General features: G+C 44.4%; 1 protein-coding gene across 2 annotated transcripts in view; it reads right to left on the reverse strand.

Annotated features, from left to right (window-relative positions):
• The window catches only part of LOC106581206 (protein PTHB1), a 205,479-nt gene that overhangs the window by 134,418 nt on the left and 58,444 nt on the right, over positions 1–12,617 (reverse strand). For both annotated transcript variants that reach the window (XM_045702702.2, XM_082962193.1), the window contains 4 exons: positions 4,012–4,152; positions 3,146–3,241; positions 2,866–3,038; positions 2,599–2,751 (listed from right to left, as the gene is read on the reverse strand). In XM_045702702.2, the coding sequence (XP_045558658.2) occupies positions 2,599–2,751; positions 2,866–3,038; positions 3,146–3,241; positions 4,012–4,152 (563 nt within the window). The remainder of the gene's footprint in view (positions 1–2,598; positions 2,752–2,865; positions 3,039–3,145; positions 3,242–4,011; positions 4,153–12,617) is intronic.

The raw sequence follows: 12,617 nt of genomic DNA on the forward strand, positions 1-12,617 counted from the left end.
AACTTGAACACTGATCCCAGTTTGTAAGGTAAGTGTCCCTTTAAAACTGTACCAGTTTTGAATCTCGTGGTGAGGGTATGAGTACACCTCGTAGTGGACCTGATGGGGAGTGTATCTACAGTGTGAGCTCTGCATGGTTCTACTCAGACAGGAGTAATGGTTAAGTACTGACACATTAAATATCTAATGATGTCATGATGTTACCCACTCCCAGAGTCGTAAGAGAGCTAATGAACAGCGTTAAAGAGCGCCTCACCAAATGAGCCCCCACTGTAAACAGTGACGGCAAGGGACCATCACTTTTCAACGTCAGACACTCTACACCACTCAAAACGCACACGTGCACTCACACACTCACACAAATACAGTGATCCACACACAGTTGGAACTCATCACCCGACACACACTCACAATGGGAACTTCAAGTCAAGGCACACGCACACACACACACACACACACACTATAATGACACCACAAACACACTGTCCCACACTCCCATCACACACTCCGAACTATAGAGGTTTCTAATGAGGTTTCTTTGTTTAATCATCATTTAAAAAAGGAAGGCTCCCCCACACACACACACAGCAAAAGAGAGACACAAACGCTCCCACATTCTTATTACAGCCCGTCTCCCACATTAGTAAATAATGTCTAACCGGGCGATAAGACGAGCCTAGACGACAGAGATAGATGGGTGTGTATGTGTGTCTGTGTTTGTGCGCATGTATACACTACCGGTTAAACGTTTTAGTACACCTACTCATTCAAGGACTTGTCTTTATTTGTATTATTTTCTACATTGTAAAATAATAGTGAAGACATCAAAACTATGAAATAATACATATGCAATCATGTTACCCAAAAAAGTGTTAAACAAATCAAAAAATACTTTATATTTGATTCTTGAAATATGCTCAGCACTTGTTGGCTGCTTTTCCTTCACTCTGCGGTCCGACTCATCCCAAACCATCTCAATTTGGTTGAGGGCGGAGGATTGTGGAGGCCAGGTCATCTCATGCAACACTATCACTCTCCTTCTTGGTAAAATAGCCCTTACACAGCCTGGAGGTGTGTTGGGTCATTGTCCTGTTGAAAAACAAATGAGCCCAAACCACATGGGATGGCGTATCCCACTAAGCCCAAACCAGATGGGATGGCGTATCGGTGCAGAATGCTGTGGTAGCCATGCTGGTTAAGTGTGTCTTGAATTCTAAATAAATCACAGACAGTGTCACCAGCGGTTGGAACCAAAAATCTCCAATTTGGACTCCATCACCAAAGGACACATTTCCACCGGTCTAATGTCCATTGCTCGTGTTTCTTGGCCCAAGCAAGTCTCTCCTTCTTATTGGTGTCCTTTAGTAGTGGTTTCTTTGCAGCAATTGGACCATGAAGGCCTGATTCACACAGTCTCCTCTGAACACTTGATGTTGAGATGTGTATGTTACTTGAACTCTGAAGCATTTATTTGGGCTGCAATTTGAGGCTGTTAACTCTAATGAAGTTATCCTCTGCAGCAGAGGTAACTCTGGGTCTTCCTTTCCTGTGGCGGTCCTCATTAGACAGTTTCATCATAGCGCTTGATGGTTTTTGTGAATGCACTTGAAATTTTCCGCATTGACTGACCATGTCTTAAAGTAATGATGGACTGTCGTTTCTCTTCGCTTATTTGAGCTGTTCTTGTCATAATATGGACTTGGTCTTTTACCAAATAGGGCTATCTTCTGTATACCCCCCCTACCTAAGTCACAACATAACTGATTGGCTCAAATGGATTAAGAAGGAAAGAAATTCCACAAATTAACTTAAGAAGCCACACCTGTTAATTGAAATGCATTCCAGGTGACTACCTCATGACGCTGGTTGAGAGAATGCTAAGAGTGTGCAAAGCTGTCATCAAGGCAAAGGGTGGCTATTTGAATCATCTCAAATATATTTTGATTTGTTTAACACTTTTTTGGTTACTACATGATTCCATATGTGTTATATCATAGTTTTGATGTCTTCACTATTACTCTACAATGTAGAAAATACAAAAAATAAAGAAAAACCCTTGAATGAGTAGGTGTTCTAAAACTTTTGACTGGTAGTGTATGTCTTTGTGTTTATGTCCTTACAGTGTATGTGTGTGTGTGTGTGCCTGCACAAGCATGGGTGTGTATATTTGTGTATTCCTGTGTGTGGTCATGGCATTATGTGTGTGCATTCCTGTGTGTTTGTGGTCAAGGCAGTGTTTGTCTGCTATAAGTATACCATAGGGTGGGAGCTAGCACCTCAGTAGTAGCAGGAAGTGCATAAATCAGCAGTGTAGGCCCATCACTCTGTAAATCAACACTAGTGCACTCATTACTCTCTCTCTCTGTGTGTGTGTGTGTGTGTGTGTGTGTGTGTGTGTGTGTGTGTGTGTGTGTGTGTGTGTGTGTGTGTGTGTGTGTGTGTGTGTGTGTGTGTATCACCATATGGTGTGAGGTAGGGAAAAATCAACACCTCACAAAAGAGAGGGAAGAAGGGAGGGGAGAGAGACTCTCCTTTCATCATGTTTTTAAATGCTATGTGCATGCCTGAGAGTGTCCTGGTCTACTGTCTGTGTCTGACCTGGCGGTAGGTGCCCTCCATCAGTGTGTCTAGGTTCTGTAGGGGGGCGGGGGTCTTGTCTTTGAAGCGGGTCAGGAGACGGCGTTGGATGGCTCTGAACTGGACCGCCCGCTCTGACAGGAGGTCCTGGTACTTCTCTGCACTCACACGCAGCTACATGTACACACACACACACACAAGGTTTTTCTAACACTGTAGACAAAAGCTGTACCTAGAAACACAACACATGAATGGGTGTGTGACAGAGCGTCTGTGTTCATTACACACCTCAAAGTGGTGGTCGACAGTCTCAAAGTACTCAGCCAGAGGTATAGGGCCTGCAAAGCTGTTTCTGAAGTCTTTGATTCCCTGCTTGGCAAAGTGGCGGTCGAAGCGCTGCACCAGCTCCTTAGCCACCAGCCAGATGTCCTCGAAACTCTCACTCTGGATACGGTAGCGCTCTGGAGAAGGTAGAATGGAGGGGGGAAGAGAAAGGGAGAGGGAGGTAGAGAAAGCTCAACTCCACATCAACCAAGCGCTAGAGGATGCTGCGCGTGTGTGTACTCACGGGAGGTCTTGGAGGCCAGTACAGTGACTCTGGGCCCTGAGAGGAAGTGGAAGGCCAGAGCGTTTCCCTCCTTGTCCTCAGACTTCTCCAGAAAGTCTACAACACAGAGAGGGTCATTTAGTGAGAACAATAGGAACTAGAGTCCATTGGTTAAGGATACAGATATCTGTCTGATTACGGCACATAAATGAAAACGGTCCCCTGAAACACCACAATAACCCACTATTCACACAGACTTAACGTTCTCACGGACCAGTACAGTGTGGACTCTAGTGGTGGGATGTCAGGCAGAGATATGGTATGGGTTCCCTACCACACACACTCTGTCTCTGAGGTTCTCAGGGGCCAGTATAGTGGGGTCTCCATCGGTGGGATGTCAGACAGAGATATGGCAGCTTATCTCTCCTCAGGACGCCAGCCAAGGCGAAGAGAGCACATCACATTGTTCTTTATCTGCCCACAGAGCCGTGCGCAAGCACGCGCACACACAAACTATCTTCATGCATCTAATCTTGGACAGGGGTCCTGTGTGGTAGGAGACGCCATGCCCAGCTCCAGATAATGACTGATAGTCAGAGCTGAGACCTGCTCACCAACAGCAGGTAGACTAGATTCCCACAAACACCATCAACAGCATCAATACATACCACTCACTCTCCATTCCAGTGCAAATACATGCCACTCACTGTCATGCAGTTGACATTATCGAAGAAAAGCAGACTTAAAACTTAACCACTATCCTCACGGAACCCCACTCCCTCTCTATCCCTGGGTGTATAGGGAACCAGTGGAGAACAGGTCATGTAGATATCTATGGTACAGACCAGGTTCTGGGGTGACTCAGGTAGATCTCTATGGTCTGTTACCTGGGAAGACCTCGCTGAGGTTGACCGGCGGTTTGTTGGTATCCACGGTGATCTTATACTTGGCGTTCTTGGAGGGGGCGGAGGGGCAGCAGACCAGACGGAGGGGCAGGGAGAACTTACACTGGGCCACCCTCGGGATGCCTGAGAGGATGACAGAGGAGAGAGGCTGAATGTGAGGTGGTTTTGTGAAACATGCAGCTCACAGGTCGCAGTGTGTGTATGTGCGTGCGTGTGTATGTCCTTAAAAATTGGAGAGACAAATCTTTAATGAGTCAATGTGCTCTATCACGGTGCTTGTGTGGTTAAGACATGGCTGGTTAAGACACCATAACACCTCCTCCATGCTTTACAGTAGGAAATACATATGCGGAGATCATCCGTTCACCCACACCGCGTCTCACAAAGACATGGTGGTTGGAACCAAATATCTCCAATTTGGACTCCAGACCAAAGGACACATTTCCACCGGTCTAATGAACATTGCTCATGTTTCTTGGCCCAAGCAAGTCTCTTCTTCTTATTGGTGTCCTTTTAGTAATGGTTTCTTTGCAGCAATTGGACCATGAAGGCCTGATTCACACAGTCTCCTCTGAACACTTGATGTTGAGATGTGTCTGTTACTTGAACTCTGTGAAGCATTTATTTCGGCTACAATTTCTGAGGCTGGTAACTCTAATGAACGTATCCTCTGCAGCAGAAGTGACTCTGGGTCTTGCATTCCTGTGATGGTCCTCACGAGAGCCAGTTTCATCATAGTGCTTGATGTTTATTGCAACTGCACTTGAAGAAACTTTCAAAGTTCTTGAAATGTTCCGTATTGACTGACCTTCATGTCTTAAAGTAATGATGGACTGTCGTTTAGGGTGGCTATTTGAAGAATCTCATATAAAATATATTTTGATTTGTTTAACACTTTTTTGGTTACTACATGATTCCATGTGTTATTTCATAGTTTTGATGTCTTCACTATTACTCTACAATGTAGAAAATAGTACAAATAAAGAAAAACCCTTGAATGAGTAGGTGTTCTAAAACTTTTGACCAGTAGTGTGTCTGTGTTTATATGCCATTTAACCATGGATGTAGGGAGAAAATGCCCTCTTTTTTAAATTTTTTCGTCACTCCTGTTGGCTCCCCCAAGTGGGGGTTTGTGCGCTCTGATTGGCTCAAAGTCAAGTTGTTGGCCACTGACGAGCATTGCGAAGTAGAAATGGTAGGTTTGTTTCTACCTGGTTGGCACGCAGCAGGAACCGCTTTTGATCTAGCAAGAGAAGGAATGGCCTCCCACTGTGATAAGTACCTATCGGCAGTCTATCGGAAGTGAGATTCTCGGTGTTTCATGCTTAAGAGGTGTTCGCTTCAAATATCACCCCCAAGGCAAACTACCTCTGATAGAAAATCCCCTTAAAACCACTTTCCCTTTAGACATTTCCTCTTAAAACCCGCCACATTCATTAACATGATTGAGATAATTTCATGCATATTCACTATGCTGAAGACAATCGGATAGGTTCCATATGCAGAAATCCAAGATGGCAGCATGTCAAGTCATTTGTCTGTGACTAATAGATGTTAACCTACTAATAACCTACTAATTTATGGTTTATTAAATCCAAAATGTCCTTGTTGTGTAGTGCAAACTATTTTGCTTTGCTGGTGTAAAGATCGCGGGTCTCCCTCAACTCAGATTTAAAAAAAATATATCACTATTTGCACTTCTTTATTTGAAGTTTACCAAAGTAATCCTATCTCTGGCTGGCCTGAGTTCTTTCTTCAGCTTTCACTCCGCGGAGTATCTCGTCCAAGCTACTCCTCCTCGCTCTCCGCCTGGCTGACCCCCACACCCAAAATACACACACACACACACACACACACACACACACACACACACACACACACACACACACACACACCTTCCCTCTCTCCCCTTACCTTTCCTTGGCCTCTATTTCTTACATCTCTCAGAGAAAATGAAAATTTTTGTGGTATTGCTTTGTGCACTGACTTTACTGAACCCTGGAGAAAACGAACATTGTCGCTGGGTGAGTACATCTGACAATGTGCTCTACCGTCCATTTGACATGTTGTCTGCTGGAACTCGCTCTTTGTCACTCCGTCCACTCGTCCAAGTGCCGATGCATTTGCGGCATGAACAGTACGAACTTGTGTCACTACCAAAGTCTAATGGTTTTAAATTACTTTTGTATTGTCTGGAAACTCACTTGTAGAATTCGCTTGCAGTAGGTCTCTTAAAAAAGAGCAGCCGTGCAAGGTTATTAAACAGAGGTGCCAAGTTTTTCTTTTTTGATATTTATTTTATTTCACCTTTATTTAACTAGGTAGGGACCCATTCGGTAGTCGCTACTACTCTAGGCGAGCTGTAGACACAGCATTCAGAAAACTAGCGGGCCGGGGCTAGCAGATGGGTCTTCGGCGATATCACAACGGAAAAGCCGATTACGTCAGCAGACCAGTTGTGATGGATTGGCGGGGCTCCGTGTCGGCAATAAAGGGTCCAGGCCAAATAGCAAAAGAGATATTGTAGAACAAGAATTAGCTGGTATACCTCTTTGGCTAGCCGGGAGATTGGCCTAGCTCGAGGCTAGCTCAAGGCTAACTGGTGCTAGCTGCGATGATCCGGTGTAATGGTCCAGAGATTGGGGCAGGAATCCGGTGATGTCGTAGAGAGAAGCAGTCTGATATGCTGTGGGTTGATATCGCGCTGTGCAGACTGGCAGGTATTGACCGAGCTAAAGCTGGCTGGTGTCCAAGCTAACGGTGAAGACAGCTAGCAGTGGCTAACTGACTACTAGCTAGTTAGCTGGCTAGCTTCTGATGGGGGTTCCAGCTATAAAAGTAAAAAAATAACAGATCCGTACCACATTGGGTGAGGCGAGTTGCAGGAAAGTCCATTCAGTTCGTTAATGGAAAGTGATATTCAAATTTATACCAAAAAACTAAGAAACCGACTATTTACATGTGACAAGAAAAACACACATCCGACTGTTACACCATCTTGGATTAAGATTAGTAACGTGCAACCTAACCCTGGCCCTGATATGCAATGTCTTCAAACCCCCTCAGATTTTAAATGTAGATCTGGTTTTGGTATTTTTCATCTAAATGTACGCAGCATGTTGTCAAAAATTGATGGGGTTAGGATTTGGGCTAAATCAACTGATGCAATTGTGTTTTCTGAAACCTGGCTCAGCAAGTCCGTTCTTGAGGATATTTGTATAAATGGTTACAATGTGTATCACACTGATCGAGTAAAGAAAGGTGGGGGTGTGGCTATATACCGCTCAGGAAAGAGAAGCATTCTGTCTCCTAGAGATGAACGTACTTTGGTGTGAAAAGTGCAAATCAATCCCAGAACAACAGCAAAGGACCTTGTGAAGATGCTGGAGGAAACAGGTACAAAAGTATTTATATCCACAGAAAAATGAGTACTATATCGACATAACCTGAAAGGTCGCTCAGCAAGGAAGAAGCCACTGCTCCAAAACTGACATAAAAAAGCCAGACTACGGTTTGCAACTGCACATGGGGACAAAGATAGTACTTTTTGGAGAAATGTCCTCTGGTCTGATGAAACAAAAATATAACTTTTTGGCCATAATGACCATTGTTATGTTTGGAAGAAAAAGGGGGAGGCTTGCAAGCCAAAGAACACCATCCCAACTGTGAAGCAAGGGGGTGGCAGCATCATGCTGTGGGGGTGCTTTGCTGCAGGAGGGACTGGTGCACTTCACAAAATAGATGGCATCATGAGGATGGAAAAGTATGTGGATATATTGAAGCAACATCTCAAGACATCAGTCAGGAAGTTAAAGCTTGGTCGCAAATGGGTCTTCCAAATGGACAATGACCCCAAGAATACTTCCCAAGTTGTGGCAAAATGGCTTAAGGACAACAAAGTCAAGGTATTGTAGTGGCCATCACAAAGCCCTGACCTCAATCCTATAGAAAATTTGTGGGCAGAAATAAAAAAGCGTGTGCGAGCAACGAGGCCTACAAACCTGACTCAGTTACACCAGCTCTGTCAGGAGCAATTGGCCAAAATTCACCCAACTTATTGTGGGAAGCTTGTGGAAGGCTACCCGAAACGTTTGACCCAAGTTAAACAATTTAAAGGCAATGCTACCAAATACTAATTGAGTGTATGTAAACTTCTGACCTACTGGGAATGTGATGAAAGAAATTAAAGCTGAAATAAATCATTCTCTCTACTATTATTCTGACATTTGACATTCTTAAAATAAAAGTGGTGATCCTAACTGACCTAAGACAGCGAATTTTTACTAGGATTAAATGTCAGGAATTGTGAAAAACTGAGATTAAATGTATTTGGCTAAAGTGTATGTAAACTTCCGACTTCAACTGTATGTAAAGACTAAATTCCTTGTAAGTGTGGCATAGTCTGAAACTATTTGTAAACAGTTGGAATTTCTTGCTTTGAATATTGAGGTTTCAAAGGGTCTCTGTATAACTGTGATTGGCTGTTATAGACCCCCCTCTGCTCTCAGTGATGCATTTTCTTCTCTGATGCACCTTACGTCTAAACTTCTTTACAGTGTAATGATCTTGATTGGTGATCTCAACTGGTGTTGGTTAAAGCCGGTGTCTGATGATTTAAAATGTTATGTAATTCTATGAATCTTACCCTGTTGATTAACTCACCCACTCGCTCAAATCCCAAATGTCCAGATAAATCTACCCTGATTGATTTGATAGACAAATGTTCCACATAAATCATGACAAAAAACACCAACCACAGAATATTTAAGTGACCATTGTGCTGTTGTTGCTGTTCGAAATACTAAGACAAACCCACGCTTTATTCATAAGAGAAATCTGAAGAGTTTTAATGAGCAGGCTTTCTTTCATGATTTGTTTTATTTTGACTGGAGCAAGATTGAGCTTATTCCTGATGTGGAAACTGCCTGGAAATGCTTTCATGATGTTTTTTTCCCAAATAGTAAACAAACATGCCCCATTCCACAGGTTCAGGGTTAAAGGGCGGGATAATCTATGGATTTCTTCTGAGCTGTCTTGTATTATTCATAAACGTAATCTAGCTTGGGCTAAAGAAAGGAAATCATGTTCTGATGCTGATTGGCTTCTTTTTAGGCAGTTACGAAACAAGAGTTATTTTCTTCTCAGGAAGGCCAAGTGTGAATATTTTCTGTCTGTTACCACCGATAACCAAAATGACCCTAGAATGTTTTGGAAGGCTATTAAGTCTATGTCTGGAAACAGTAATGTTAATGAATTATCATCATGTGTATTGAAGGACTTTGTTGCTGTATACGACAAAACTGAAATCCTGAATTGTTTCAATGAGCACTTTGCATCATCTGGTAGGCTGATTGATTCAGTATCCTCAGTCCCTGTACAACCCTGTGTAGATGAACCAGCGAGAGCTGGTCAAACTTTTTTTTGCCATACTCAGTGCAGGAGGTACAAAAAGCCCTGAAATCCTTAGATCAGAGAAAGCCTGCAGGTTCTGATCTTCTTGATCCCTGCTTTTTAAATCAGGCAGAGGATTTCATAGCTGAACCACTTACATATCTGTTCAATCTAACCCTGGAATGTAATGAAATTCCAAAGATCTGGAAATCAGCATTTGTCCTGCCACTTTTAAAAGGGGGAGATCCAACTCTTTTATAATTATAGTCACATGTGAGTTCCAAGATGGCGTAGCAGTCAGAAGTCTTTTGTCCTCATCTTGGCGTGTCCCGTGTATATATATTTTTTCTTCACATATATATTTTTTATATTTTTCTTAACATCAAATGCAATCCGCCTCACCCAATGTGGTATGGATCTGCTATTTTCTTTACTTTTAAACCAGAACCCCCAACAGAAGCTAGTCAGCTAACTAGCTACTAGCTAGTAGTCAGCTAGCCACTGCTAGCGGTCATCAGCTACCTTTAGCCCGGACAACTCTAGCCAGTCTGCACAGCGCGACTCAAACCAGAGCAAATCAGACTTATTTTTCTCCATATCTCCGGATTCCTACTGCAAGCTATGAACCTTTTCACCTGGATCATCGCAGCTAGCTAGCTGCTATCCGAGTGGCCACTCCTGGCTAACGTGTCTGTCCAAGAACCAAATTTGCCTGGAGCTAGCCTTCGCTAGGCCCATCTCCCGGCTAACCGAAGAGGTCCATCAGCCACTCCTTGGGATACAATACCTATTTTGCCAATTGGCTTGGACCCCTTTTACTGACGACACGGAGCCCCGCCGACCCATCACGACTGGACTACCGACGTAAGTCGCCCGCGGGGGTTTTTCAATTGGCTCCTTCGTCACGACATCCCCTGAATGCTTATCTGCTAGCCGCGGCCCACTAGCTGTATAGAGCATATCGGACTGTTAGCTGAAGAGGCCCATCGGACAAATTCTTTGGCCACTATAACTATTTTGCCAATTGGCCTGGACCCTTTTACCACACGGAGCCCTGCTGATCCATGACAACTGGTCTGCCGACGTAACAGCATGAGGGGGCTACAACTGGCTCCTCCGTCACGACGTCCCCTGAATGCCCATCTGCTAGCCCCGGCCCGCTAGCTGTCTGAATCGCCGTGTCTCCGGCCCCCCGAGCTACTCACTGGACCCCTACGATTACTCGACTATGCATGCCTCTCCCTAATGTCAATATGCCTTGTCCATTGCTGTTTTGGTTAGTAATTATTGCCTTATTTCACTGTAGAGCCTCTAGCCCTGCTCAATATGCCTTAGTTAACCCTTTAGTTCCACCTCCCACACATGCGGTGACCTCACCTGGTTTAAATGATATGTCTAGAGACAATATCTCTCTCATCATCACTCAATGCATAGCTTTACCTCCACTGTATTCACATCCTACCATACCTTTGTCTGTACATTATGCCTTGAATCTATTCTACCGTGCCCAGAAACCCGCTCCTTTTACTCTCTGTTCCGAACGTACTAGACGACCAGTTCTTATAGCCTTTAGCCGTACCCTTATCCTACTCCTCTTACATTCCTCTGGTGATGTAGAGGTTAATCCAGGCCCTGCAGTGCCTAGCTCCACTCCCATTCCCCAGGCGCTCTCATTTGTTCTATAACCGTAAAAGCCTTGGTTTCATTCATGTTAACATTAGAAGCCTCCTCCCTAAGTTTGTTTTATTCACTGCTTTAGCACACTCTGCCAACCCTTATGTCCTAGTCGTGTCTGAATCCTGGCTTAGGAAGACCATCAAAAACCCTGAAATTTCCATCCCTAACTATAACACTTTCCGACAAGATAGAACTGCCAAAGTGGGCAGAGTTGCAATCTACTGCAGAGAGAGCCTGCAGAGTTCTGTCTTACTATCCAGGTCTGTGCCCAAACAACTTGAGCTTTTACTTATTTTTTTAAATCCACCTTTCCAGAAACAAGTCTCTCACCGTTGCTATAGACCACCTTCTGCCCCCAGCAGTGCTCTGGACACCATATGTGAATTGATTGCCCCCCATCTATCTTCAGAGCTCGTGCTGTTAGGTGACCTAAACTGGGACATGCTTAACACCCCGCCATCCTACAATCTAAGCTTGATGCCCTCAGTCTCACACAAATTATCAATGAACCTACCAGGTACAACCCTAAATCTGTAAACACGGGCACCCTCATAGACATCATCCTAACCAACCTGCCCTCCAAATACACCTCTGCTGTCTTCAACCAGGATCTCAGCAATCACTGCCTCATTGCCTGCGTCCGTAATGGGTCTGTGATCAAATGACCACCCCTCATCTGTGTCAAACGCTCCCTAAAACACTTCAGCAAGCAGGCCTTTCTAATCGACCTGGCCTGGGTATCCTGGAAGGATATTGACCTCATTCCGTCAGTAGAGGATGCCTGGTTATTCTTTAAAAGTGCTTTCCTCACCATCATAAATAAGCATGCCCCATTCAAAAAAATGTAGAACCAGGAACAGATATAGCCCTGGTTCACTCCAGATCTGACTGCCCTTGAACAGCACAAAAACATCCTGTGGCATACTGCATTAGCATCAAATAGCCCCCGCGATATGCACATTTTCAGGGAAATTAGGAACCAATTTACACAGGCAGTTAGGAAAGCAAAGGCTAGCTTTTTCAAAAAGAAATTTGCATCCTGTAGCACAAACTCCAAAAAGTTCTGGGAAACTGTAAAGTCCATGGAGAATAAGAGCACCTCCTCCCAGCTGCCCACTGCACTGAGGCTAGGAAACACTGTCACCACCGATAAATCCGCAATAATTGAGAATTTCTAGAAGCATTTTTCTACGGCTGGCCATGCTTTTCACCGGGCTACCCCTACCCCGGTCAACAGCCCTGCACCCCCCACAGCAACTTGCCCAAGCCTCCCCCATTTCCCCTTCACCCAAATCCAGATAGCTGATATTCTGAAAGAGCTGCAAAACCTGGACCCCTACAAATCAGCCGGGCTAGACAATCTGGACCCTCTCTTTCTAAAATGATCCGCCGAAATTGTTGCAATCCCTATAACTAGCCTGTTCAACCTCTTTTTCGTATCGTCTGAGATCCCCAAAGATTGGAAAGCTGCCGCGGTCATCCCCCTCTTCAAAGGGGGGGACACACTCTTGACCCAAACT

This window comes from Salmo salar, chromosome 02 (assembly GCF_965601325.2).
Source record: "Salmo salar chromosome 02, fSalSal1, whole genome shotgun sequence".
Classification (NCBI taxonomy): domain Eukaryota; kingdom Metazoa; phylum Chordata; class Actinopteri; order Salmoniformes; family Salmonidae; genus Salmo; species Salmo salar.